This window comes from Aythya ferina (genome assembly GCF_964211825.1).
Source record: "Aythya ferina genome assembly, chromosome: 5".
In the NCBI taxonomy this organism is placed as follows: domain Eukaryota; kingdom Metazoa; phylum Chordata; class Aves; order Anseriformes; family Anatidae; genus Aythya; species Aythya ferina.
In genome coordinates, this window is record NC_140301.1 from 31,578,964 (window position 1) to 31,603,701 (window position 24,738).

The 24,738-nt window shown below is 40.9% G+C and overlaps 2 protein-coding genes across 2 annotated transcripts in view; both read left to right on the top strand.

Moving 5' to 3' along the window:
• The window catches only part of LOC311437550 (cytosolic phospholipase A2 epsilon-like), a 35,250-nt gene extending 25,798 nt beyond the window's left edge, over positions 1 to 9,452 (top strand). The window contains exons 14-22 of the mRNA XM_084520934.1: positions 575 to 711; positions 1,257 to 1,479; positions 1,931 to 2,045; positions 3,001 to 3,138; positions 4,264 to 4,371; positions 5,569 to 5,760; positions 6,557 to 6,723; positions 7,987 to 8,173; positions 8,799 to 9,452. Of these exons, the coding sequence (XP_084377060.1) occupies positions 575 to 711; positions 1,257 to 1,479; positions 1,931 to 2,045; positions 3,001 to 3,138; positions 4,264 to 4,371; positions 5,569 to 5,760; positions 6,557 to 6,723; positions 7,987 to 8,173; positions 8,799 to 9,004 (1,473 nt within the window). The 3' untranslated portion in view covers positions 9,005 to 9,452. The remainder of the gene's footprint in view (positions 1 to 574; positions 712 to 1,256; positions 1,480 to 1,930; positions 2,046 to 3,000; positions 3,139 to 4,263; positions 4,372 to 5,568; positions 5,761 to 6,556; positions 6,724 to 7,986; positions 8,174 to 8,798) is intronic.
• A 3,290-nt stretch (positions 9,453 to 12,742) lies between these two features.
• Positions 12,743 to 24,738, top strand: part of LOC311438095 (uncharacterized protein) — a 66,569-nt gene continuing 54,573 nt past the window's right edge. Inside the window, exons 1-13 of the mRNA XM_084522143.1 lie at positions 12,743 to 12,851; positions 13,498 to 13,578; positions 15,866 to 15,938; positions 17,504 to 17,640; positions 18,030 to 18,161; positions 20,422 to 20,462; positions 21,156 to 21,198; positions 21,610 to 21,676; positions 21,864 to 22,033; positions 22,176 to 22,262; positions 23,279 to 23,316; positions 23,582 to 23,717; positions 24,450 to 24,586. Of these exons, the coding sequence (XP_084378269.1) occupies positions 12,804 to 12,851; positions 13,498 to 13,578; positions 15,866 to 15,938; positions 17,504 to 17,640; positions 18,030 to 18,161; positions 20,422 to 20,462; positions 21,156 to 21,198; positions 21,610 to 21,676; positions 21,864 to 22,033; positions 22,176 to 22,262; positions 23,279 to 23,316; positions 23,582 to 23,717; positions 24,450 to 24,586 (1,190 nt within the window). The 5' untranslated portion in view covers positions 12,743 to 12,803. The remainder of the gene's footprint in view (positions 12,852 to 13,497; positions 13,579 to 15,865; positions 15,939 to 17,503; positions 17,641 to 18,029; positions 18,162 to 20,421; positions 20,463 to 21,155; positions 21,199 to 21,609; positions 21,677 to 21,863; positions 22,034 to 22,175; positions 22,263 to 23,278; positions 23,317 to 23,581; positions 23,718 to 24,449; positions 24,587 to 24,738) is intronic.

Sequence of the window (24,738 nt, forward strand, 5' to 3'; positions counted from 1 at the left end):
CAAAGATTTATTCTGTTGTTCAAATTTCATCATTTTGTGAGAATTTAGAATAAGCATTTCCATTGAATGCATTTTATAATATCTTTTCTTGCAATTTTTAAATTCCTCAAAGTAAATATCCTGTATTTTAAAGGAACTTCATGATACTGATGAGTAACAACATTGATGAAGGTAGTTTAGCAACACTGTGTGAACTGGGTGTATTTCTTGGTGGGGCTGGCATGTGAATTTTTGAACAGCAGTAGTAGGTGCATGATACAGAACAAAGTGGCAAAGGAATGGAAAATATAGAGAAAATATATTGTTGCCTCCACGGAAGGGTTTTATCTTGTTCCTCTGAGTCCTCACTTTCCCTAAACTAGAGATGACCAAAAACGCAGGTTTGGGTTAGTCTCTAATCCCATGTTTATCCAAAGGGAAGCAGCAGTAGTAGTCGTTGCCATTTTGGAGACTTTCCTTCCTGAAAGGAACCTGTGCCATGAGATCAGGACCCAGACTGGGTACAGTGGCCGGACCCCATGGCAGTCCATTGAGTGCCATCAGTGTAAATGTCCCATCTTTCTCTCTCCGACAGGTCCCTGTTGTAGCTATCATCACGACAGGTGGTGGGCTGAAGTCAATGACAGGACTATATGGCAGTCTCATGGGACTCAAGAAATTAAATCTCCTGGATTGTGTAACATACATCAGTGGGCTGTCTGGCACCACGTGGTAAGGACAGTTTGTGCAGGGCAATGGACTAAGCTCTTTGGGGGTAATGCTCCTGCAGGGATGTACCATCATAGGGTTGCTGGAAACTGCCAAGGAGTCTGCTACACATAATCAGTACCTCCTCCAAAAATAATGGTTCAGTCTTTTTTCATCTTAAAACAATTTTTAGGCCCTCAGAGGATACAGAAAAAAAGAGACAGCTGCTGATGTGAACTGATTTACGATTCTTGAAAACAAACAAAAATAATTATAATTTTCTGCCTAATTTTTGCTTCAAGTTTATATCTGGCAATTGTTTTGCTAATGGTGCTGCCAAGTTTTTTTGTTTTTTTTTTTTTTTTTTAAATTCAAAAATGTTAATAAGTGTGTGCCATATCTTTCAGGGCCATCTCTAAAAGAACCATAGAAAAATTGGAGAGCTCAATCTGCTGAATGGAACAGCAAAAATAAAGCTGTATGAACATAAATGAATACCTAAAATTCAGAAAATTTGAACTCTTCTTTTGCTCCTTTTAGTTTTTGTTTTCTGTGTTGTCTTTCTCCAGGACTATGGCCAATTTATACAGAGATGCCTACTGGTCTCAGAAGGATCTTGACTCGCATATTGCTGAAGCACAGAAACAAGCAACCAAATGTAAGATGGGCTGCTTTTCTATGGATCGCATGAAGTATTACAATAAGCAGCTATGTCAGCGGAAAGAAGAAGGATACAGGACATCATTTATAGATCTTTGGGGACTCATGATTGAATACTTACTAAATGATGGGGTATGATGTCTATCCCTTTTCTTAGAGAACAACATTTTATTTTATTTTATTTTATTTTATTTTACTTTTACTTTTACTTTTACTTTTACTTTTACTTTTACTTTTACTTTTACTTTTACTTTTACTTTTACTTTTAATAAATAGAGAGAAAATTAGCCTGTCAGTTGAGAGGACATACCTCAAAACAGAGTGGAGTTGTCCATGTCAACAAATGCTCAATTTTTTTAATTTTCTTCAGTAGTCTGCCTAAGGAGAAATGCATCCTAGATATCAATAAATTAGGTTGTGAATGCAGCCACTTGGAAAGTGCCATTAGGCTCTGACTGGTGTTGAAATAAAATCAGAGGTGATCTCAGGCAAGCCTGCCTGAAGTGCAGATTACCCATACAGAAAGATTTTGAGATGTATCATTTCCACCTCTCTTCACAAAACCGTTTTTCTTCAAAACCAGAAAGACCCCCACAAACTTTCAGAGCAGAGAGAAGCACTGTGTGATGGCCAGAACCCACTGCCCATCTATGTGTCAGTCTGCGTGAGGGACAACTACAGCACTCAGGATTTCAAAGGTAAGGATGATGTTTCAGATCCCATGGGGTTAAAACGGGCAACATGATTCCTATGATTTGATTTGCTCTTCTCTGCTTGCTAACACTTAGAGACAACAGCCCCGGTCTGTTTGCCAATGTCCAGTGATATTTTAAATATGAAGAAAAACCAGATAGTTATGACAAAGATTGGGAAAGCAACTGATCTACTCCCAACTTTGTCTTTTTCTTCGCTTGTTTTTATGTTTGTTTTGTTGTTGTTGTTTGTTTGTTTTGTTTTGTTTTGTGAGGAGAAGAAAATCAGATTAAATTTTCATGTTTAAGGTGGAAAAAAAATGACTCGCTTCTGAAGAGAAAGGAAATTATAGCCTATGATCCTTCTGTACCAGACTTTGCTTGCACTGCAGTTATATCAGACAATAGCATCTTATTTGTAGAGGACATCTGAGAAGGTCAATGACTAGTTCTGTCTTTCTTACTACAATACATAAAGAGCATAACTGGTCATTTAAAGCAAAACCATTCTTGAAGAGTTGGGTACCTGTCTTAGTACATACCTGAATTATTCAAGGGAGAGAAATGTATCCTATTCTGTTAACTGTCTTGGTAACTGTGGAGGTACTTTCACTGTGGTATATGTAAGGGCATCATGACTGTGGTATATGCAAGGGCATCATGACTGGTGCAAGCATGTGAGGTGTTTTAAAGCTGGAGCCTTGCCACGTGCCCCATATGTGCCCTGTCCCACTGGCACCACCATCACTGGCCAGACTGCTCGTACCTTCTTGCGACTGAGGAAACCCCATTGCCACCATGTCTGAGCTCAGCTGCCTGGGTTGGAAGGTGGTTGTTCATAAGCAAGGCTTTGCAAAGACAGCAGAGCAAACAGAAGTCAGGCTGGGTTTTGTCCTAGCAGTGTCATACCAAGCAGAGAGACTGGAAGAGCTCACATTGTCCCTTTATGGCTGTATTGCAGAGTGGGTAGAGTTCACCCCTTACGAGGTGGGGTTGCTGAAGTACGGTGCGTTCATCCCTGCAGAGAATTTTGGAAGTGAGTTCTTCATGGGACGCATGTTAAAAAAACTCCCTGAATCCCGGATCTGCTATCTTCAAGGTGATATATTGCATTGTCCTGGCACAGAGGCACTTGGGGGATGGAAACTGAAGATGTGGAGGAGTGTGTCCAATGCTGTTAACCAGTCTGCGGACGTTTCTGGTCAAACATACTTACTGCTGCTGTGTTATCACATGCTGGGAGATGGGGTTTTATTGTAGTTTATCCAAAAGGCTACAGTAAAAGATCTCTCATCCTTTTTAAGTTTCTTATCACTGTCAAGGTATGCTTAATCTTTTAAACATTATCTTACAGATGAGATAGATGAATCCCCTTAATTCTTCCATTGTAAGGCATGTTTCCCACTTATTTTCTACTCTTCTGATTCCTTTCTGAATGCACTCCAATTTGTGAACGTTTTGATGCTGCAGGAAACATGCAGCTGTGTTTCCACTGTGAAGTATAACTTAAGTCCAATGTAGGGAATCTAATCTACTGAAAATGCAAGGTGTTTGGGGTTAAAGATGAAACCAGAAGCAAAAGGTGTCTGAATCCCTTTCATCAATGCCTGAGTTGTACTGATGGGTTGTATGAAAAAGCAATAAAGTTGCTTTGCCAAGGAGTTAAGATGGAGTAGTCAGAATCACAAACAAACCAACAGATAAACACATAGCAGTGCAAGTTTTTGGTTTCAGTCATCTCTTCTCACACTCTTGCTGCTTATAAGCTCCTCAGTTTCAGTACACATGATGTGGTATTAAATAGCCAGCAGCCCCAGGGGATATTGTTAAAATACTACCTCTCCGGTTGGCCCTTTTTACCTGGGCCACTACTGGGAAATTCATTTGCCAAATACTGTATATGTATGCATTACCCAAGTTCTTATTTTGCTCCTTGAATGACTGGGTTTTGCTCCTAGGCCTCTCTCCCACTGTCATCTTCCTTTACTGTGCAGCAGAGCCATGCAGTAGATGAGGCACAAAACTGACAGCAGTATGAACTGAAGTCTTCAGTTAGAGATGATGCAGTAGAAAATTTAGATAAATTTAACAGCCCAAAAGTTCAGAAATACTTGAATTATGGGGAAAAAAAAAAAAAAAAAAAGGAATCCAGAAGATCAAAAGAGAAGGAAAAAGGCAGTTTCTTCTTAAATCGTATCCTTACATTCAGTAATTCCGTTTACAGGTATGTGGAGCAGTATATTTTCTGTGAACCTATTGCAAATCTGGGGACTGTCCCACAGTTCAGAAGACTTCTGGAAGAGATGGACCCAGGACAGAATAGATGAAGTTGGTGAGAAATTTTTAGACCTTCCATTTATGGTGACTCAGTCTTTTTGATGTCTTTTGACATCATCCTTTCACCTAGTTTGAAGACAGCAAACTTGGATCCTACTACAAGAAAGCGACTTCCCCTCACATCATAAAGCCTGAAAGGGAGAGAGTAATCAGAGAAATGCTGCTGTAATTATTAAAATGCTACCGACTGAAATTCTGTTTTTAAGAAGAAGCTTTACAGGGGTTACACATTTCACAGGAAATGTTTTGGCATTTCCCATTCTCACTCAGCCATACAGAACCAAGAACTGGTGGCAAAGAATAAAGTTATTTTTACTGCCTGTGCAGGGAATAAGCCTGAATATCAAATAGCTAATCAATATTTCCTGAATTTAGATTTTATTACTCAGTACAGTAACTATTGCATTATTGCAGTATTCATTGTAGCACAAAAATAAACGAGGCCCAGAGGGTATTTTCTGAAGCAATACAGAAACCATAGTTTTATTGCTAAATCATTTAACATGATGGCAGCTATAATTACAGACATCCTTAAAACAAAGAAATATATCTGTGCAGTGAGAAAAACTGCCAAGTCTCTCCTGTTGCACTGTCAGCCAACTGGTCTGGCAAAGTAGGCTGTGATTTTGAGAAACCACACCCAGTGCCATTTCTGCTTTTCACCCACATATGCTTCCATGTAGACACCTTGGAAACTTCCTGTAGTTTCTAAATATGTATGGATTTCTTAGGCCTTCCTGAAATGCTTTTATTCTCCTGGCTAAGCATGTGCTCATGTAGCTGTGGGTGATTATCTGGTAGAAGCTGTCCACCATTGATACAGACCCCATGGTGCCCTTTTGTTGCCCTTCTGACTGAGTGGGATATGTGCTTCAGTCCCGTTTTCTCCATGCTTGCCTCTGTTTCATGGTATCTTCCCATGTGGATGTGCAACCTTCCTTCTGACTGGAAATTCTCTGAATTGCTTAGTTCCCTCAAAGTGTAGGTTTTCCAGAACTGAAGACTGCTTTTGATTAATTGTCTTTAGCCCAAAATTCAAGACCATCTGCAGAGCTTTGTATAGCAGCCACTCTTCTGCTCTAGAGTGTTAGTGAGCCATCTCAGAAGAAACCCCGAGATCTATTACACATCAGGCCAAACAGAGGTGAAATGAATTAATCAGTCATTCATCCTCGCTTCTCTCCTGCTCCAGATGAAGACCCAGTATTGCCTACGAGGCCTCATGAACTAAGGACTCGCATGTACACTCCTCCTGGGCCCCTGTCCAGTGCTCTTCGGGGTGCTTTAACCGACCGCTTTTCAGTTGCCCAGCATCACAATTTCCTGAGGGGCTATCAGCTGCATAACAACTACCTTGAGAATGAGCACTTCTGCCGATGGAAAGGTAATAGGAATGCGTATTTAAGGTGTATCATATCCAGGTGACTTTGGGGTTGAATTTAGGAAAGAAACCCAACAGACTTGAGATGGAAGAAAAAAAAAAACACACACTCTTTCAAAAGTGCCTGTTGTTTGTTTGTTTGTTTGTTTGTTTCTGGACGGAGAGAAAAGACTAAGAGTTGTCAAATATTTAAGTTTGTTTTTAAATATTAGTGTATGTTTATGCGGTTTAGCTGAGATGTCTGTGGACCAGACTGAGTGAGCAGACTTGCTACTGACAGAACCAAATTTAAGGTAGGAAAGAGCAAAGAGAACATGGGAGACATCTTAATTCAGCAAGGCTGTGCCTCTATCTTCAAATGCAACTGGAATATCACAGAATATATGATGTATGAGAGAAAGCTTGAAAGGAGTGGGGCTTTGTAGTCCAAATGACAGTGGAACAAGGGGGAAGCATAAACCTATATGTAAAAAAGGACAAGGATATTTTGTACTTCATATCAATGATAGATGAAACATGAAACAATGTTTGAAATGAAGCTATAAAGATTTATTTTAAAGGTTAGATACTGTTTATGGATGCTAATGAGTATGGCATATTACTGGAATAGCTTGGTTGGAAGCTCAATATAGAAGATTTTTAAGAATAATTTGGGTGGCATTTTGAAGTCCCTCCCATGCCTATATGACATTCCTGTATTATGACAATGAAATTAAACCAGGTCTGTGAGATGGTCAGATCCACCTTGCATTTTTTCTCTGTCAAAATACCAAAATATCATTTCTTATTTTCCTTTTAGACACTGTGTTAGACTCACGTCCCAACCAGCTGATGCAAAATCCCAATCACCTGGGTATGATAGATGCTGGATTTTTCATCAACACCAGCAGTCCACCACTTTTAAGGCCACAGAGGGAAGTGGATGTCATCATATATTTAAGTTATACTACTGGATCACATACAACGGTGAGGAGGATCTTGTTACAGTGTGTTGTCTCTCCTTTTGCTTGTCTCTAGCACCGAGAACTACTAGTTATTTCAATTGTTCAGTTTTTAATTACTGTATCCCCTTCTTCAAATGCTAGAGGAGGTTATTGATTTCTTTTTCAATGGAAGGAGAAATTAATCTGCTAAATTCTCTAAATCCTCATTTCAGACTCTTTGATGTCAGTCATTCCTTTAAATAGATCCCTCTTCAGATTATCTTGCTATTAGGAGCCATGGCTTAGAGAAGGACTATGGACGTGGACATAGGAGCCATGGACACCAGAGAAGGACTTTTTGATGGAACTGTTCTTCCAGGGTTATGTTTTTGACTGTAATAATTCTTTCCTATTTCTTCCTGCTTCTCCTGGAATCTCTCTCGCTGACTTATGAATGTACTGCATTATTCAAGAGGATATCAGCACAGTCTCTTCCAGAATGATGGGAAGAGCCTCTAAAGATTTATGCTGTATTGGGCAGATTTCCAGATCCTGCACAGGAATATGCGTAAAAATAAGGAGCGATTTCTTTTAACTTAAAATAGAATACAAAAGGGGCTAAGTGGATAGTCAAGGGCAGATGTTATTTCTGGGCTGGGAAATAAGATATCACTAGGAAAATTCAATTACAGGCATCTTCCTGCAGAAATTCCAGTTTCTTAGAGATAAAACTAATTAGCTGTCTACAAAGCCTTCCAGAAAAAGAGTTTGGGTATTTACACCTCAAAAACTGAGTTTTGTTAGAAATTTAGTATTATTTATTATTTAGGCACTGTATAGCCTAGCACTTCAGAATTTCTCAGTAAAACACTAATCTAAAGGAACACTGCTATAATGCCTGCACAGGCACTGATATAATTGCACATTCAATCTTTATTATCTCCTGGCTTCTAAGCATGTGGTAAGATACCTTAAATGTTTTCTTACTGTGGTTCATTTTTCTGATTAATTCTATGCAATGGGATTTTTCACTTGCTAACACTACATGATTTTACTCTAAGCTTCTAACTGCTTGTGTTTTTACAAAGCAGCATCCTGCATGAATTCTCTAACTCTGAAATTGTGTTTACAGCTTGTGATTAGTATTTTGGTTACAGTATGTGGTATTTCTGTGTATAGCAACCCTTCATAAGAAGGAACCCACTCTCTGGATTTAAATCTCTAAACCTGAATGGTAAATAACTAGTTTTGGACTTCAGGACATCCAAGCTGAATTTTAATGCTGATCATATCTGTGGTACTCTAGTCTCTAGATAAGGCGTGCAAATACTACTCGGAGCAGAAAATCCCATTCCCCAGAATTTCTTTGAGTGATGAAGATAAGAAAAATCTAAAGGAATGCTATATCTTCCAAGATTCAGATATGCCAGGATGTCCCATTGTGATTTTTCTTCCACTTGTGAATGATACTTTCCGAGAGTACAAAGCACCTGGTAAGTTAAAAGTGGTGGCAAAATATTAAATAAACAACAACACTACCCACTTCCCTGACTCAGAAAGAGCCTTATTTCCCTGCTGCTGGCTGTCTTTTCGGCTGGTTTCATCAGGGAGTGCTTTAGCTAATTAGATTTTCTTTCTCCATTCCAGTCAAAGTTGCTATGTCATCTTTGTGGCCCTAAAAGGTTAGACACATCCCTTGTCTTCTGCATGGTGTTTACCTTCACGTCACTCCCATTTGTAACATAAAGTGTTGCTAGCTAGTTAAAAGAAAAAATCATGGGAGAAGTATAGCCCCCTGCATTTGTTCTGTGTTGTCCAGGGATTTAATTCTACGTTTGAGGATGCACATTGTCAAGCGTGAGTGGTAGGGCACCTGGCTTTCAGGCTCAAATCCTGCAATGTCAAGATCAGTCTTCCCCCTCACCCCCAGTGTTATCCCTCAGTTTTCCCTTTTGCCCTCATTGCTTCATGCACACAATGTGCCTTTGACTAGGAGTGGCCTTGAATGACTGAATTATTGGGGCATTTAAACACAGTGACTTCTCTCCTGGAGGAAAGCCCCCCTCTTGGGGGCTTGTTGCATACCTTGCTACAGCAACAACTTATATTTTTCTCCAGGTGTCAAGCGCTGTTGCTCAGAGATGGAAGGAGGACAACTTGATCTGACCAGTCGCTGTTCCCCCTACTGCATGTTCTCGGTCAGATATACTGATGAGAATTACCGTCGGCTGCTGAACCTCAGTGAATACAATATCCTGAATAACTCACAGATGATTATGCAGGCCTTGCAAACAGCAATGCAAAGAAGGCAAAACATGTGCTAATCACACATCTGATTGCCTATGTCTTCTTGGTGGAGTTTTTCATGCTCTAGCACACAGGAAGAATGTAGCTTTTTGAACACTGGCCATTCTGCGCTACAGAAAGAAACTGCCCCAGGTGGCTTAGTGTTTATTTTATTTTATTTTATTTTCATTCCCATGAAGTGGCTTCTTTAGGCAAAGACGTTGCCTAGAAAATCTTTACATATGTTTTATTCCCTAAATTAAGGTTGTCTGTAGGACACTCTTTACCTAAAATCCTTGCTATATTTTTTAAATGGTCTTATTTTAAGCCTAATTTATTATATGACATATAAGAAAAACATTTTCTAACACCAAAGTGCTACAGTAATACAACCCAGCTAACAACTGACAGGCCACAAGAAGGGGGTATGGGTGTGAATGTCTGCTCCCTACAACTTTTCTTCATGGAACACAACATGCATCCAAACCTGGAAAAATGAAGAAAACCTGAGGCACGACTGGAAGCTGGAATCAGATCCCTGAGTTGACTCTATTTTGCAAGTATACTGAAGAGCAGCTGAAGAGGTGGGAAATGTAGTAGGGACAAGTGTGTGCACACAGCCAGCCCTGTGAATCACGTTCATCTCAGAGCAATCTTGGACTGTGAATGCACCACACATAGATTGGAAGGAGCAGTCTAGGAGGAAGTATTGTAGGAGTTTTCTTGTTTTGTTTTGTTTTTCTCTCTCTTTCTTTTTTCCATTGCAAGATATCAATGGGGCGCATCAGAATTTCCTTTGAATTTATGTCAGTTTTGATTGTGTTGATATAAAAAAAGTCAAAATTTTATTTTGAATCTTTCAAAATAAAAAAAAAAATGGGATTTTTTTCCCAGTTGAGTTAGTTCTCATACTGAACTTCTTTTCTTAAATGAAAAAGAAATATGTGCTTGAAATGAATATATTTAACTTCCACTAGAGCATAAAAAACAAACAACTCTGTTACGTAACTCAATGGAATTTGTTTAAATAGTTCAGGACGTACCTTTCTTCATATTCCCTTTTATGGAAAGTGTCTTTTCTGAACTCTTGAAAGTGCTGAGGGTGAGCTGTAAAAATTATAAATCTATAACAACCATTGCATTCCAGGAGCAAGTCAAATTGAAAATACACATTTATATTAATAAATTCTGTGTCTTGATGACAACTGAGAAAATTTGGGGAACTGGGGAAAAAAGTCTATTCAGTGAGAAAATCTATCAGCTAAACAAGTTACCTAGATGTCATAATCTGAGGCTGAAATAAACCAGGGAAAAATGCTTGGGTAAGTTGAAACATTTCATATTAATATTTTCCATAACATCTCTGTTTTGACACATAAGTTCTTTTTAATAGATAGCCTACCTCGTAAGCCCAGGGAACCCAACCTGAAAATAACAAGCTTCATTTATAATCAAATAATGTGTTTGGCTTGGTGCAAAATGACTTTCTGAGGATTCCTATTTTGGCAAGGAAAAATGTCAAACTTATCTTTAAAAATGGGTTCAAAAATGACTTTTTCCAACACTTTTGTCATTTAGGATGTCAAACAAAACTATTTTTTGTGCATATGTAGTGTGATATTGCAAGCCTATAAATCAGAGTGTAAACATTAACATTTAAAACCCTTTGAGTTTTGAACTAATATACACTTATGCCAAGTTTTTTGTTCTATTCTAGTTTCATGAGTCATAATCTAAAATACGGTGCTATATGCTCTGCATATAACCCTGGGAATTGCCTCCACTGGAACCTGAAGTCTCTGGTGTGAAAAAAATAAACACAAGTTTTGGCCATAAATTCACGTCACCTCCAGCTCTTAGGAAATGTTAGTTACATGCAAAAATGTTGTGTATACAATATTGGACAATAAAGGCTTGTTTGCAAAATGAAAATTCTGCCTTGCTCCACATATTCAGGCATTTTAGTAATATGCTTCAGGTTCACAATGAGTTCCTTGTTCTAGGAAAGCAAAATTGTTTTTAGCAAAGAGCATCAGTGTGTCCCAAATAATTGCCATGAGCATTGTGAGCAAAAGAATGTCTCAGAGACTACTGCAGGAGTACAAAGAGAGCTATGTCCCTCCCTCCTGCAAGGGCTGTCTCTGATGTGGAACTGCAAATGCTATTTGTGAAAATGGAGGAGTGATAGCACCTTTCCCAAATGTCCTACCAGGCAGCCTCAGTCTTGTGTCACCTCTGCTGACATGCTTTCTGCTGGACACCCCAGTGTTTTTAGGACTACATGGTGCTCCACCAGGCTTCTCCTATTTGGTGTGCCTCATTTTCTGGGGGAAAGTGGGATGGCAGAGCCCTGCTGTCCTCCTCTGAGAGTTTTTTGGCACTGTGGAAGTGACATATTCAGAGCCCCAGTCCTGGTTTTTAGCTTAGATCTCCAGGAAGGTGTCATAATAGGGTATTGCCTTTAACTGTGGCTGAAAGATGCTGATGTTGCCAAAGGTTTTCTATGATCTAATGAAAAATGCATTTCATCAAGCTACCTAATTGCAACTGGCATAGAGAGGAAACACGCCAGGTAGGTAGACACAATCCTCCGCTGTGTTGTGAAACAACATAGCCTATAGCAAAAATTTATTCTACCGAGGTGACTGTGATGACTGGTGATATTTGCATGGGAATGGGCAGCATGGGAATGTGCAGAGGAATTGTGTTGGCTAGTAACAATATTTAACAAGTAAGCCCAGGAATGCTCAGGAAATAGCTAACTTTTTGCTCATAGGTAATACACCAGCAGAACAGGGATGCCGAAGGATTCTCTTACCCCAGTGATTTTCCTCTGCTCTAACCTGCTGAAGGTACAACAGCCTTTGATGCTCCCTTTAATCCCTTTCCAGTGAGCTGGGAGCCCTGCTTGTAACATAGCGGTTAGCTGGGTGCTAGCAGAGGCCAACACAGGTGTTCCACTGCAGTGGTGGATTTGTAAGGGAGCCCAGCAGTCCTCCCACTGGTGGTGCAGAAGGCAGTGGGTGGACAGTGCTGAGTTGTGCCTCTGGCTGGCAGGGTTTATTGGGTCAGTCACAGGAGCCAGGTCGCAGCCAGAGTCAGTCTGAACTGGAAAGCAGCACAGAAGTATTTACAGGGGTGGAGCTAAGCTAAGGAAAACCATGGCTTCAGGACTCTTCATCTAAACAGAAGTGATAATAACAAGCCATAGGAAAGGAGGGGAAAGGGATACAACTGCTTGGGGAGAGACCCAACCATGTTGGACCTTGGCAGAGTAGAGACAAAACACCATGTGAGTGTGCCTGCTCTGCACACCTAAGCATGGGAGTGCACAGAGAGGTGATACAGAAACCTTTCAGCTGGCTTTTGCAAACTGTTTAGTATGAGAGCAATGGTATTGTCCTTTTTTTTTTTTTTTTTTTTTCTCTTCCTCCTATTAGCTGTTGTATCCTGTCTACTTACTATAACAGATTAACTGCATTTAGGTTATGTACTGTTTCTGCATCTTACTGGGGCTTTGCTAAGTGGAAAGTTCACTGCTCAGGTTAAAGGGCATTGTTGGCCCCTTGGCCAGTGTTGGGCAAAGTCACTCAAACAGCATACTTCCAGCCATTGTACAGAGAGAAGTTTTTATTTTATTTTATTTATACTACCACAAGTTCAGTTTCCTAGCATAAGAAAATGGGAGGGGAATAGCTGGGTTTAAGAAATCAGGCAGAGGTGGGGCTCTGAGTCAGTTTATAAAATAGTTGCTCACCTGCATGTGAGACATTTAAACTATTGGTGCCTCTGGAAGCTGGGAGATGTGAAGTTGCATTGCCAGAGATAACGCTGGACATGTATGTAACAGCAGCCACAATGGAGCCAGGTGGTGTTTTGTCTCAGGTAAGAAGGGTGAGAGAAAACGAGGCATCTGGGACTTCAGCAGGTTATGCTGCATATCGTGTACAGATGGGACTGCTTTCTTGACCTATTAATGACTGTAAGTGACTCTGCACAGGAATAAGAAAGTCAGTGCTTCAAGAACTCATTATGGAAATTAAAAATGAGAGCAAGCCATGGAAGGAAAGGGAAACTGCTTGGGGAATAAAAGTTTGATTACTAAAGGAGTATTTTGTATATGTTGGGGTTTTCTTCATTTCAGAAACGTGCTGTATGCAACCTTAGAAAAAAGTATTGAGTAGCATAGGGATGCACTTTAAGGTGAAGAATTAATTACAGGGTGTGTTACTAGAGGCAGGTTTGCTGTTCCTTTAACAGCCAGAGCTAGGAGCAGTCGTCCCTGCCTGTGTGTCATGCAAAGGGTGGACCTTGCTTGGCTGCTACACCCCTGCCCAGCCTTGGTGGGGCAAGCACAGTGCGGGCAGCGGTGCTGGGCACAGCTGGAAGGATCTTTACCTGCTGAGGGCCCGTGGGCAGCACCAACCGTGGGCTCCCCTTCATTGCTCTGCAGTTGTGAATTCCTAATGAGGATTGCTGATACGAGACAGGATGGTTTTTCCAGGGGTAACGTTGGCCCTTCTTGTTACAGGAGCTGATCACCCAAACTGGTGCGCTAGAAGGAATTATGCGGCTGAATCCTGATGTGGAGCAGTGGACTTTGGCTGCAAAGGTACCATAAAGGAGAATTTTAAAAGAAAACTGTAGAAGAGACTGTTCTGCTGGGTGGAGCCCGGGTGAGAAGAGATAGGTTTCAGTGTCTGCTGAGCAGTCTAATTAGGTCTCATAACCCATCCAGCTGCCTCCACAAAACACCATCCAGCTTATCGTTTTATCACTTTGCTTACACAGTCTTGCTTCACGTTCAAGTCCTGCTGTTGTTTTCTATCCTTGGCAAAGGGAAAATTAATCCTGTTTGGATAAGATTAATAATTTTACAAGGATGGATTTGATTAGGCTTTCTGCTCCATATGTCTTGCCAAAGCATAAGGACAAATTTACTGCCAGAGTAGGTAGCAATAACTGTAAAATCAAACCACTTACTCCCACAAAGAGCATGTCACAATCCTGAAGAGGCTTTTCAACACCTGATTTCCTGGATTAATCTCACTTCTGGCCTCTAAAAAAAAAAAGAAAAAAATAAAAATAAATAAATCCCAGCTAAGCATGTTATGTGAAACCTTTGCTCTTAGAAACCATAGGACCAGATGTGCTTAAATAGATTTTTGTGATTTTCCTCTCTAGTTTACTCCATTTAATGATAATTAGGAACAGTGCCTAAGAAATAATAGTTATTAGAGTAATAATTAGGAACAGAGCTGAGTTAAGATGCAGAGCAGCGAGTGTTGTGCTTACAGTTTAAGGAACAACCAATCCTTTCAGCTGCCAATGGAGTTTTCATCTATTCGACTGTGCACTTAGGCACATGGTCTGAACTTTTGGGTAGACCTGTGCGGTGTCAAGAGTTGGACTTGATGATCCTTAAGGGTCCCTTCCAACTCAGGATATTCTATGATTCTATGATTTATACCTCTGTTGTGCCTAAGCCAAGCTTCGCTGGTTATGGCAGGGTGTCACATGCCCGAGCACTTGGCTCAATCTGTACTCCCTCTCTGCTGCTTTTGTATCAGCACAGGCCACAAGGGTCACTCCAGGGAACCCAGTTCCTTGAACAGTTGAGCCTTTCCAGGAGAATGTCTTCTCCAAAGCCAGCCACTGGCTGCTAGCACTGACCCTTCCTCACTCTTCTTCCTCATTCCAGACTGCAGCCCCTTGCCTGGCATCCCTGGCAGCCCAGTTCCCCTGAGGGGCTCTGTGCTCCCCACTTTGCAGTTGTAACCCACACTTGCCTGCTTTTCAACAGCTGACAGGCAGCTTTGTAAAGTAGCTTTATATAGCAAAAACAAGGTCAGCAATTCTTATAAATCTGCAAAGAAGGCTTTAAAGTAAAGTAAAAACTGACTAAGCAGAAAACTACAGATAGTACAGGACGTATTCTTCAATATCTGCTTTCGCTTTCTGTCACCTTTGCTCTGTCCTCACTGAGCATCAAGGGCTTTCACAGCGCTCTCAACTTTCTGCAATTACTGTACATTTTGGCTATGTTATGAACCTTTTCCACCTGTAGCTCCCTCAATTCTGTAGCTTTGGAATTAGGTTTTAGACATGAATGCAAGTGGATGGTTGTATCCAGAGCTGCTCTTTGGATCCTCAGCTGGGGTTTGACCTCCTTGATTTGTGCACACAGCCAATGGCAATGCAGCTGAACAGCACCAGTGCTGTTGTGGCTTTTCCTGGGACTGAGTGCTTTGGTTACATTAAGGTTACATTTACCTTATTCTTCACTAATCTATTTGTTAATTGCTCCCAGTATGGACAACATATATTTGTTAGCTCTAGCTGCAGTTGGGGCTAAACATTATGGGAGACACCACATGGGCATATATTCCATCAAGCCTATGAATACTGATACGGTACTGGGAGTACTGTATGTTTAAAGAGCAGGAATATGAGAAAATCATATTCTGTAGCCTAGGAGTCCAAATTTGTGTAATAGCTGGATGGGAGCTGATTCCCACAATGATAATTTTATCACTTGCAAAAAGCCCAAAGCAGCTTTTCATTTTCTACCTTTGAAATTCAAAATATCTCCCAAAATGAATCTAAATCATACCACTTTGTGTAGCTGGATTTTAGTTAGAAAGCAGAGGAATTCCCTATAATTATTTAAATCTGCATCCTATGCTATAACAGAAGAGAAACCTTTCAGCCTAGTATATGATTTAGATAATACTAGAAAAAACAATGTGCTGACCATTTCTAAATTACCCAGAAAATTCAAGTAAGTTGTTTATGATTTGGGTGTTTGTCTCCTTTGATCATTTCTAACTCATAAATATGCTGTTTTCCTTTAGGATTCACGCTAGTATTTTGTGTGTGGTTTTATATTTTTCTTGCAGACAGAATCATCTCCATGTTACTTACTGACTATAAGAATCATAAGAGCAAGAAATATCCACCAGGCAGATGTCTGTAAGTATTAAGTATTTGTAGTGCTCTTTACAGTGCCTCCTAGTTTTCATGGAGTACAAGATAGTCCTGCTCCAAGAAAAAGGGCTTTCTAGGTTTTTTCTTGGATGGGAAAAGTCTCCCACTGGCATGCTTGTGCCAGCAATGAACACAGTGTGTTTCTCTTCTTTGCATTCACCCCATTCTGTGCAGAGATGACTGTATAAGGTCACAGCTGGACCTAGTGCACATATTTCTGTGCATCCCTAAAGGGAACAGGGAAAGCAGCTACTCTGTTAGAAGCAAAAAATGCAGAATGATCTCATATGTTTTCCTCTGGAGAATATTCATCAAACAAAAGACACAAACCAGTTGGAATAACGGAACAAGCACAGAGAGTGGAGTAGTATTATCTCAAAGTTAGCCCGTACTTAAAGCTTCTAAACGGCAGCTAATCCAAAGTACCACACCCTGATTCCCTGAGTACCAGCTTTTGCAGATTAAACACTGTTAGGTGTTGTTACTATTTCTAGGTTCAATTCTGATGGCCTGCAGCTGAAATGTAATAGAAGGTTATAGCTTTACTTAAGCAAAAATCAAGAAGCTTCTTTTTTTTTTTTTTTTTTTTTTTTTTTTTTTTTTTTTTTTAAGTTCTGTCTGGCTTAAATAGAAGCAATCACTTTGTTTTCTTAACCCTTCCGGGCATGGGGTGATATGGTTGTCCTAAATTACTACTTGGATGAAAGGCTTGGAAAACTACCCTCTGCTATAAACTCTTCATAGTTCATTTTACCCTCCTTCCTATTCATTTGTCCAAGCGTCCTTTGGCCATGTTGGTTAATATATTGGGATGTATTTCTCACTTGCTACACAATTCTCATCTGGTAACATGATAATACTACAGCTTTGACCTTGCAATTTGTTACTAATTACAACAAATCTGGCACTTGACACAAGTACCCTACATCACTAATATCACATCTAATTTCCTTCCAAACCTGCTGACAAAGTCACTGTGGTGTTGCTGAGTAGCAACTTGTATATGTTAATAAACAGACAGTGCAATTTAGCTTCTCTCAAGGCAAGTACTTGTGTCTGAAGTCTGCTCTTCTGCATTTCTGCAGTGCTAAAATTCAAGAGAAACCTCAGTGTTTATTTGTTCTCTGGATCCCCGCTCCACAGTCCAGCTCTCTGGTTCCACCAGAACTGTCCCTTTTGCAAGAGCTAAAACTGGCTCCCAGATTTGAAAGATAAGCAAACTGGTAGCCCATGTGATGGCATGGGGTGCCACAGACTCTTTTTTTTTTTTTTTTTTTATAGTGGGCTAATCTGACTGACATAGAAGGAGAAAAACCTTTGGTTTAATGCATTTATTATATTTTAATTACATTTATTAATGAGAATAATGATGTCCCTTTCCACATCTTTTTTTCTCCATCCTTATTACCTAAATCATAACATTTGTGTTGGACAAATATGACATCATGTATCACAGTGTCTCTCTTTGAAAGCAAAACTTCATGTTCAAGTCATTTATTCATCTAGAGCAAATTATGACTTTGGATGTGATTGTGTTTTTTTCCGTACAGTAAGCCAGACTGATTGCTACGTGAGCCTGTGGTTGCCAACTGCCTCAACTGAGAAAATTCAAACAAAAACCATCCAGAATTGCAAAGATCCAGTTTGGAATGAAACCTTCTACTTCAGAATCCAGAGTCAGGTCAAGGTACTGAGCTGGGACTTCACTGTTAACTGTGATCTAGGGAACAACTGCCAAGTTTCATCCTTTTGCAAAGCAGACATATGTAATTTTCCTGTGAGGCAAAGAAATATGCAGAAAAATGTGAGAATAAAGCTTACCCTTATGATGTTTATCCATGCCATGGAAGACAAGTATATCATTTAGCCATGGGTAGAATATAACCTTCGAGATGTCTAATTTCTCCTCATGCCTCCTTGTAGGCAGACATGTGCATGGAGTTCATTTCCCCTTTTCCTGCTTCCATTCCTTCTCTCTTTCTTTACTTCCTCTCACTCAACACAGAAGCCAAATAAAAAAGGGATCCACTGCTTTAAATGACTCCTGTCATATTTACAATGTGCTTCCCTTCCCAGAATGTGCTGGAGCTGGGGCTGTATGATAAGGATGTAGTTACTCAAGACGATCACCTCTTCACAGTGTATTTCGATATAGCCAAACTTTACCTGGGAGAACAAGTCTTCATGCACTTCAAGCGTGATTCGCAGGTGAGTTCTGAAATAAGATATGGAATTGGTTGAAAAAAGCATTTTTTTTTTTGTCTGCTTTTCTGTCTAAAATGTTATTTGCAATCTCTTTCTTTTTTCCATCTTGTGTATGGTTTGCCCTGTCACATAAAAGGGAGTAGTTTTTCCACTCTGACTTGGAAAAACCTCTTCACTCCTGCATCTGTGGGCATACTGAAGTTTGATGTAGATGTATTTGACCACAGAAACTAACAAACTGTAAATGTCTCTGCAAAATTGCCACCTTATTGAGCCTAGCCCAGCTGAGGATCCTGCAGGAGTGTGTCCACACCAATAACAGTCACATGATGTGTTTGTCATAACTTGTTACTTAACCTAGTAATTAAGAAGTAATAGCTCTGTGATCAGAACCGAATGTTGAACCAGACTTGTGGCTAATTACAGGCAGTGGCGTGGGTGTTTAAATAAGGTGTCCAAGTCACGTCACTCAGCTTCGCAACAAGAAACGTTCCTGTGTTCCTCCTGAGTGTCCAGGGAGGTTCTGAAAGTTGTGTTTGAAACCTTGGGGCCAATGTTGTACAGCCACTTAGGACACACTGGAAGGGCAGGATGCACTGCATGGTGGCAGGGGATACCCATCTTATCAGAAGGCTGGGTGTTGGGACCTTGATCCAGTGCAAGCAGCACTTCTACCACCAAAGCTGAGGTGCTGAGAGATTTGAATATTCACTGCACATCTCTGTGGAGAATCTTCATGTGCTTTCAGTGTTTCCCAGGGAGATCAAAATAACAATAGTTATTAATGTGTAATGAAGTAAAGCCCTGCTGCCTCTCTTAGGTAGGGGTCCCTGCTGGGCACCTTGTGCATGAAGGGATGTTTTGTGCTGTGAGGAACACCTCATACCCTGGGTGGAAAGCATGAGGAAGATGGATGCTTTCTCTGTGTGAGATCACTGGTGCCATGCTCTGCACCAAGCTGATCCACATGCAAGTCATCAGCTGTTGCACCTATATGTGCAACCTCGGATATCAGCACTTCAAATCCAGCCAGCCCGCATGTTAACCATGGGAGTGGTATTGTCTGATACCAGGAAGGCCAATTAAGTGTTTTGTGAGTCTCTGCTGTTGATTGTTCATCTGCCAGTTGCAGTGGGCCTGTTTCTGAACTTGCTTTGGCCAGAGGGTGAACTACCCCCAACTTGCTCAATTCAGTAGCTTCACTGAATATCACACTTGTCAGGCAGGCTTTGTTGTCTGGGGACACCAGCAAGTGTCACATTTGAGTAACCAAATATCAGGATTGAGCAACCAGAGGTTAACAGATGAAAAGGTGCATCCCGTCTCCCTGTGTGTTCAGCCAGAACCTCTCCTTTTCCACTTCCCTCCTAGTCTTTTGTACATCTGTCATGCATCATCCAGTTGATCTTATCTACACACATCCAAACTCTGCTTTGCACTTCATTATCTCTAAATGCCTTATTTGAACGTTTCTTTCTTTGCAAAATATGAGGAGTAGTGCATGGACTTCCACTAGCCCTTGATGGAAATAGAAATATTCTGCTGGTTATAATCTAGCTCATTACAGTCTATGTGATTACAGGTGCTATATCCAAACCTTTCATTACTGCACTTGCACAGCTACAGTAGTTAGAAATCATGATCTTCAGGCCTTCATAACATTTTTTCCCTATATATAATGAAACCACAGAGCAGTTGTGGTGGAGTTTAGCTGTCCAGCAGGGAAAAACTACCACACTATATTAAGAACTTTTTGATGCCTTCAGTGTAGTAAGTATTCTTGCCCTCTTTGAGCAGATAAGTAACCTACAGCATGATCTTGTTTCTCTGTTGGTCATTCCTTCTGTCCCCACTTATGCTTTCCTTTCTTCAGTGCCACCTTCTACTGAGGAATTATGCCTTTCTCTCCCACCCACAAAGGAAACCTTAATGTTAGATTTACCTTTGCCCCAGTGCCCTCAACGTATTACCAAAGTGGTTGCCCTCTTCCACAGCTGCTTTGCATGTCTCTATTTTCTCTTCTTTCACCAGAAGGATTTGGCTGCTCACCTTAGCAAACCCTCTTTCTCCCTGCTGGCAGATTTGGTGAGAGACAGCAGCCATAAAGAGTCTTGAGGCTCAAGACAGGCCAGAGGCGGCATATGCCCGTTTTTTAAATGCTCTGCTAGTCATGAACAATGTATTTACCTACATTATGAGACTTGTATTATGAGAAGTGCCAGTAGACCAGTGCCAAATGCTTTTTCCTTTCTTTATTTTCCAGAGGAAAGAGGAACTAGAGGTGGGATTTGCATTGGATAACATGTGAGTAAACATGAACTGCAACATAATCTGTAGCAAAAGGAAAGAGCAATTCCAAGGCATGGAATAATCTAGCATAATTGCCCAGAGTGCATCATTCCTTGATGATGCTGATGACTAACAAGATTTCCCATGGAATCTGTGGTATGAGCTGATGAACTGGTGCATGCCAGGTGACCTTCCATGAACTTCAGGCAGGCAGGGAAAGTACTCTAAAATCTTTTCTTTGCCTACTTCAATGAATACTATTTAAGAGCAGAATACTGGGACTGCTGTTCTGTAATGTGCTTCCGTTGAGATTTGCAGGGAGATTTGCCTCTATTCAAAGCATAACAGAACATGGAATAATCAGTGGATTTTTGATCTCAGACAAATTGCAATTCTTTAAAAACAGGATTCAGCAAAACTATCTGCAGTCTCATCTTGGGGCTTAGCATAAACTCATCGCACAGTATGGCCCTGCAGTACCCTTTTTTTTTTTTTGCTCAGCCCCAGGACTGGACTAGCTGGTACAATAACTGTGCATTGACGGCACAGTGAGGAAACTCGTGTCACAAGTCTCCCGGATTTTTTTCTTTCAGATCCAATACAGAGCTAAAAATAAGAAAGAAGAAAATGAGAAGAAGGGTGTGGCTCATAAATTAAACTGTAATTATACTGAGTTATTAAAAATGTGTTTTTCTTTCTGTTTCCTAGTTCAGGCCCTCCTGAAACCATCATTACTAATGGAGTACTAGTGGTGAGTGTCATGTTTCGTCATCTTTCTTGTCCTGTTGCCACACTTGTTTCACTTGACTCACAGTCATCAGGCCACTGTACCCTTTGACATAACAAAGCTGGTGCTGAAAGGTGGTGATTTCCGTCATTGTCATCTGCCTCATGGTACATCTCCTTACCTTCTCCCTTCTGCAAGCCCTGTTCCTCCACACCACCACTGCCAGCCTTGCCCTATGTCTGATTTCTCAGAGATTGCTATTCCAGCCAGCATTTGAAATCAAGGTTGTGGTTTAGAAAAAGTTTTATTTGGGATACAGTGCACTGTCTATGTATCTTTTATATCATCATCAGTATGAGCTTGAACTGGAAAGCAGAATCTCACACTGGAAGATTCCCTGTCGGTGAAGTATTTTGTTGCTCATATTTCTTACAGTCTCGCAAAGTCTGCTGCTTGGAAGTTCAGGTGACTGAGAAGAAGAAGAAAAGTGCGAGGAAATCAAGTGAGGTTACTTCTCCATCAGCTGTTTTTAAATCATGACATGCTAATGTTATGAAGGCAAATGGCTTATTGTAAGACTGAAAAAATCAAATCAAAACAAGAACAGTCTTGCGTTAGGTGTTGTAAGGATTTCTGTTACTGGTTTTGATAACAAAACTGTTATGTCTGTTTCTGTGTCACTTCTCTAGAGAAAGAATTCTCCTTCAAGGTGCAAGGCTCATACGAGGGCACCCAAGGCATTAGGCTGGGACCTGATCTGGTCTTTGGCTCCCCCTATCCTGCCAAATTCCACTATGCCAAATACAAGCAGCCAATGCTGGATGTTACACTACCAGGGAAGAAACCACCTCCCTCCTACGTATGTTATTACTGGACTTCATAAAGCATAGCAGTGGCATGTAGAATAACATGTGCCATAAATAGTAACATTCATTTGCTTCTGTGTATAGAGAGTAACATTGCTTTATATTATAAACCTGAATGTATTTTTATCTTTTCAGCACCCTCATTTGTGTGGTACAAACTCAGGCTCTCCAAACATGGAACTTCATTCCCTTCCAAGTGGAAAAAGCATGATCTTAGCAGAGGTGAGTGCCTGCTTGTTTGAGGGTTGAGGAGCCCAAGCCTGGAAGTCTGAATCCCCAGTGAACAGTCCCTTGGAGCTCCACCTGCAGGGGTCTCTTCCAGCTCTTCCCTGTCCTTGCCAGTGCATCTCCCTGCCATTGGGAAGGCTGATCTCACTGCAGGACAGCCTGGTGACTCTGCATGGGGCTGGGAGTCCCACCCTCTTAGCACTGGTGTGGGTAAGGGGAATCAGGCAAGCAAGGTCTGCAGATCACAGGCCTCAGTTTCTACCTGAGGAAACTGGGAGCTCCTGACCCATTTGATCATTTTGAAATTCTCTGGTGATAACCAGGGTATTTTTAAGGATGAAAGCATGCGAAAAACAATGCCACAATTGAGTACTGGTGGGTCTTTGGGTAATAATGCCAGACTGTGTCTTGTTCGCTTTGAATGGATGTGGGAATACATAGGATGTTGTTACTCCATCTTGACCTTTGTGCTAAATTTGGATAATTTGCTTTTCCTCTTCTCACACGTGTGGGGTACCTGAACTAACAGAGGTAGTGACAGTCTCTTGCTCATGCTGACTGTGCTTTGCAAAGCAGTTTTAGATCCATACTTATAGAAAATCCATTTAGAATCAAAGGAACACAGCTTTTGTAGGGTATAAACTGCAGAAAAAGAGGAATAAATGCTGCTGTGTAAAACTGTAGTGGGGCTGTAACCTGACTGTTTGGCTCTTGATAGCCCAGAAGTAATGTTGGCAGGGGGCTGTAAGGTACAAATTATCATTACCTTCCTCTGTAAACAGCAGTTGGCCTCAGATGTTGCATTCACTACAAAATATTGGGAACTACTGAAGAAAATCCCTGACAATAAACCATTGCAGTAAATTCATATAGCCTGCTGAATTATTCAGCAGAACTTGATTTGTAGCTGCATTGCTAGGACAGCACAAGATAAAACTCTTTTTGAGGCAGCAGGGAGGAGTGCTAAAGCAGGTTATTACGCTTACATTGTTTGCATTCTTGCTTTCCAGGATAAAGGATTTGATTTACATGCGAAGACAGAAGACTGGTAAGAGACTTCGGACAGCAGGCTTCTCTGAATTTATCTGTTGGATTTTATTTTGTTTTTTGAAATAGCTGCCTGGAAGTTTGGGAATTTACCAGTTCCTCTTTCAATTGTTTCACGTGGCACGGAGTACCTATTTGAGTGTAGGAAAGAATCTTCCTGTAAATGCAGTACTTTGTAAACTTAGTAGATTTATTTGTATTAGAGATTATGAGATTGTCTGCCAGTAATAAAATTCAATATGCTTTTTTCCTGATCTCTGCTCCAGCCCAGACCACCTTGATGTGCGTTTAGGGTTTGACCTCTGCGTGCAGGAGAAAGAGTTTCTATTCAAAAGGCAGAAGTGTGTTGCTGCTGCTCTGAAGAAGGTCCTGCATCTGGAACAGGATTTGCTGGACCATGAGGTCTGTGTGGTGAACATTCAAAACATCTAATGAACGCCTAGTTTGATATTGAATATTCATTATATTAGTAGCTTGGGTAGCTCAGAGGCACCAAGGGTCAAAGCTGTTTTTTTCTGCATCAGACCTAACCTGGATAAGTTGAAAATTCTGCACTCCCCTCTCCTGGTTGCTTCTCACTGCCATGGCAGTGAAGGGTCCAAATAATGCACCTTACTTTGGTGTACTCTGATTTTCTCCTTTGCTATGTCACTGTTCCAGTCCAGGTGTATTGCTTTTTCTTCCAGTGCTGTTTTCCTTGACAATGAGTTGCAATTTCTAGCTTAAAATTTACCATCAGCCTATGCTTGAAATTTCCCATCATCCTCTTTGGCCTGTGAGATTTCTTTTTAATTCCTGATTTTACAACTGATGCTTTCTCTCTTTTGTGACTTTTGTTTTGAATGGATGCATTTTGTTTTGTTTTATACCAAGCAAGCGTTAAATGCATTAGAGACAAGTGTCACTTATCTGAGTAGAAAAATGTCATTATTTTTATTCCTGTCATCCTTTATAAAATAAATGGTATTTTATGTTTCAGTAGAAATCAGTTAGAAGGCTGTTTGTGACTGGGTGCTTGTGGTGGCATCAGGCTGTCCGTAACAGGAGGTCTCTGCTGAGGGCAGGGCATGCAGCTTCTGGTCTGGCTGCAGCCCGCTGCCTGACACCAGCCTTTTCTGTTCATGTGTTGCTCAGACCCCAGTGGTGGCCATCATGACTACAGGAGGAGGGATGAGATCTTTGACCGCACTGTACGGCAGTCTGCGGGGGCTCAAGAAACTTCATGTCCTGGACTGTGCCACATACCTAACTGGCTTGTCTGGTACAACTTGGTAGGTAGGACTGGGCAGCTCTTCATGGCCTTCTTCCTCTAGACACTGATGCACTGAAGTAGGCCAGGGCTGACAGTGGTGGTCCACATATGATACCTGCTCAGTTGTCCTGTTTTTTGTTCTTCCAATGACAGATTAAAATCTTTTCATGG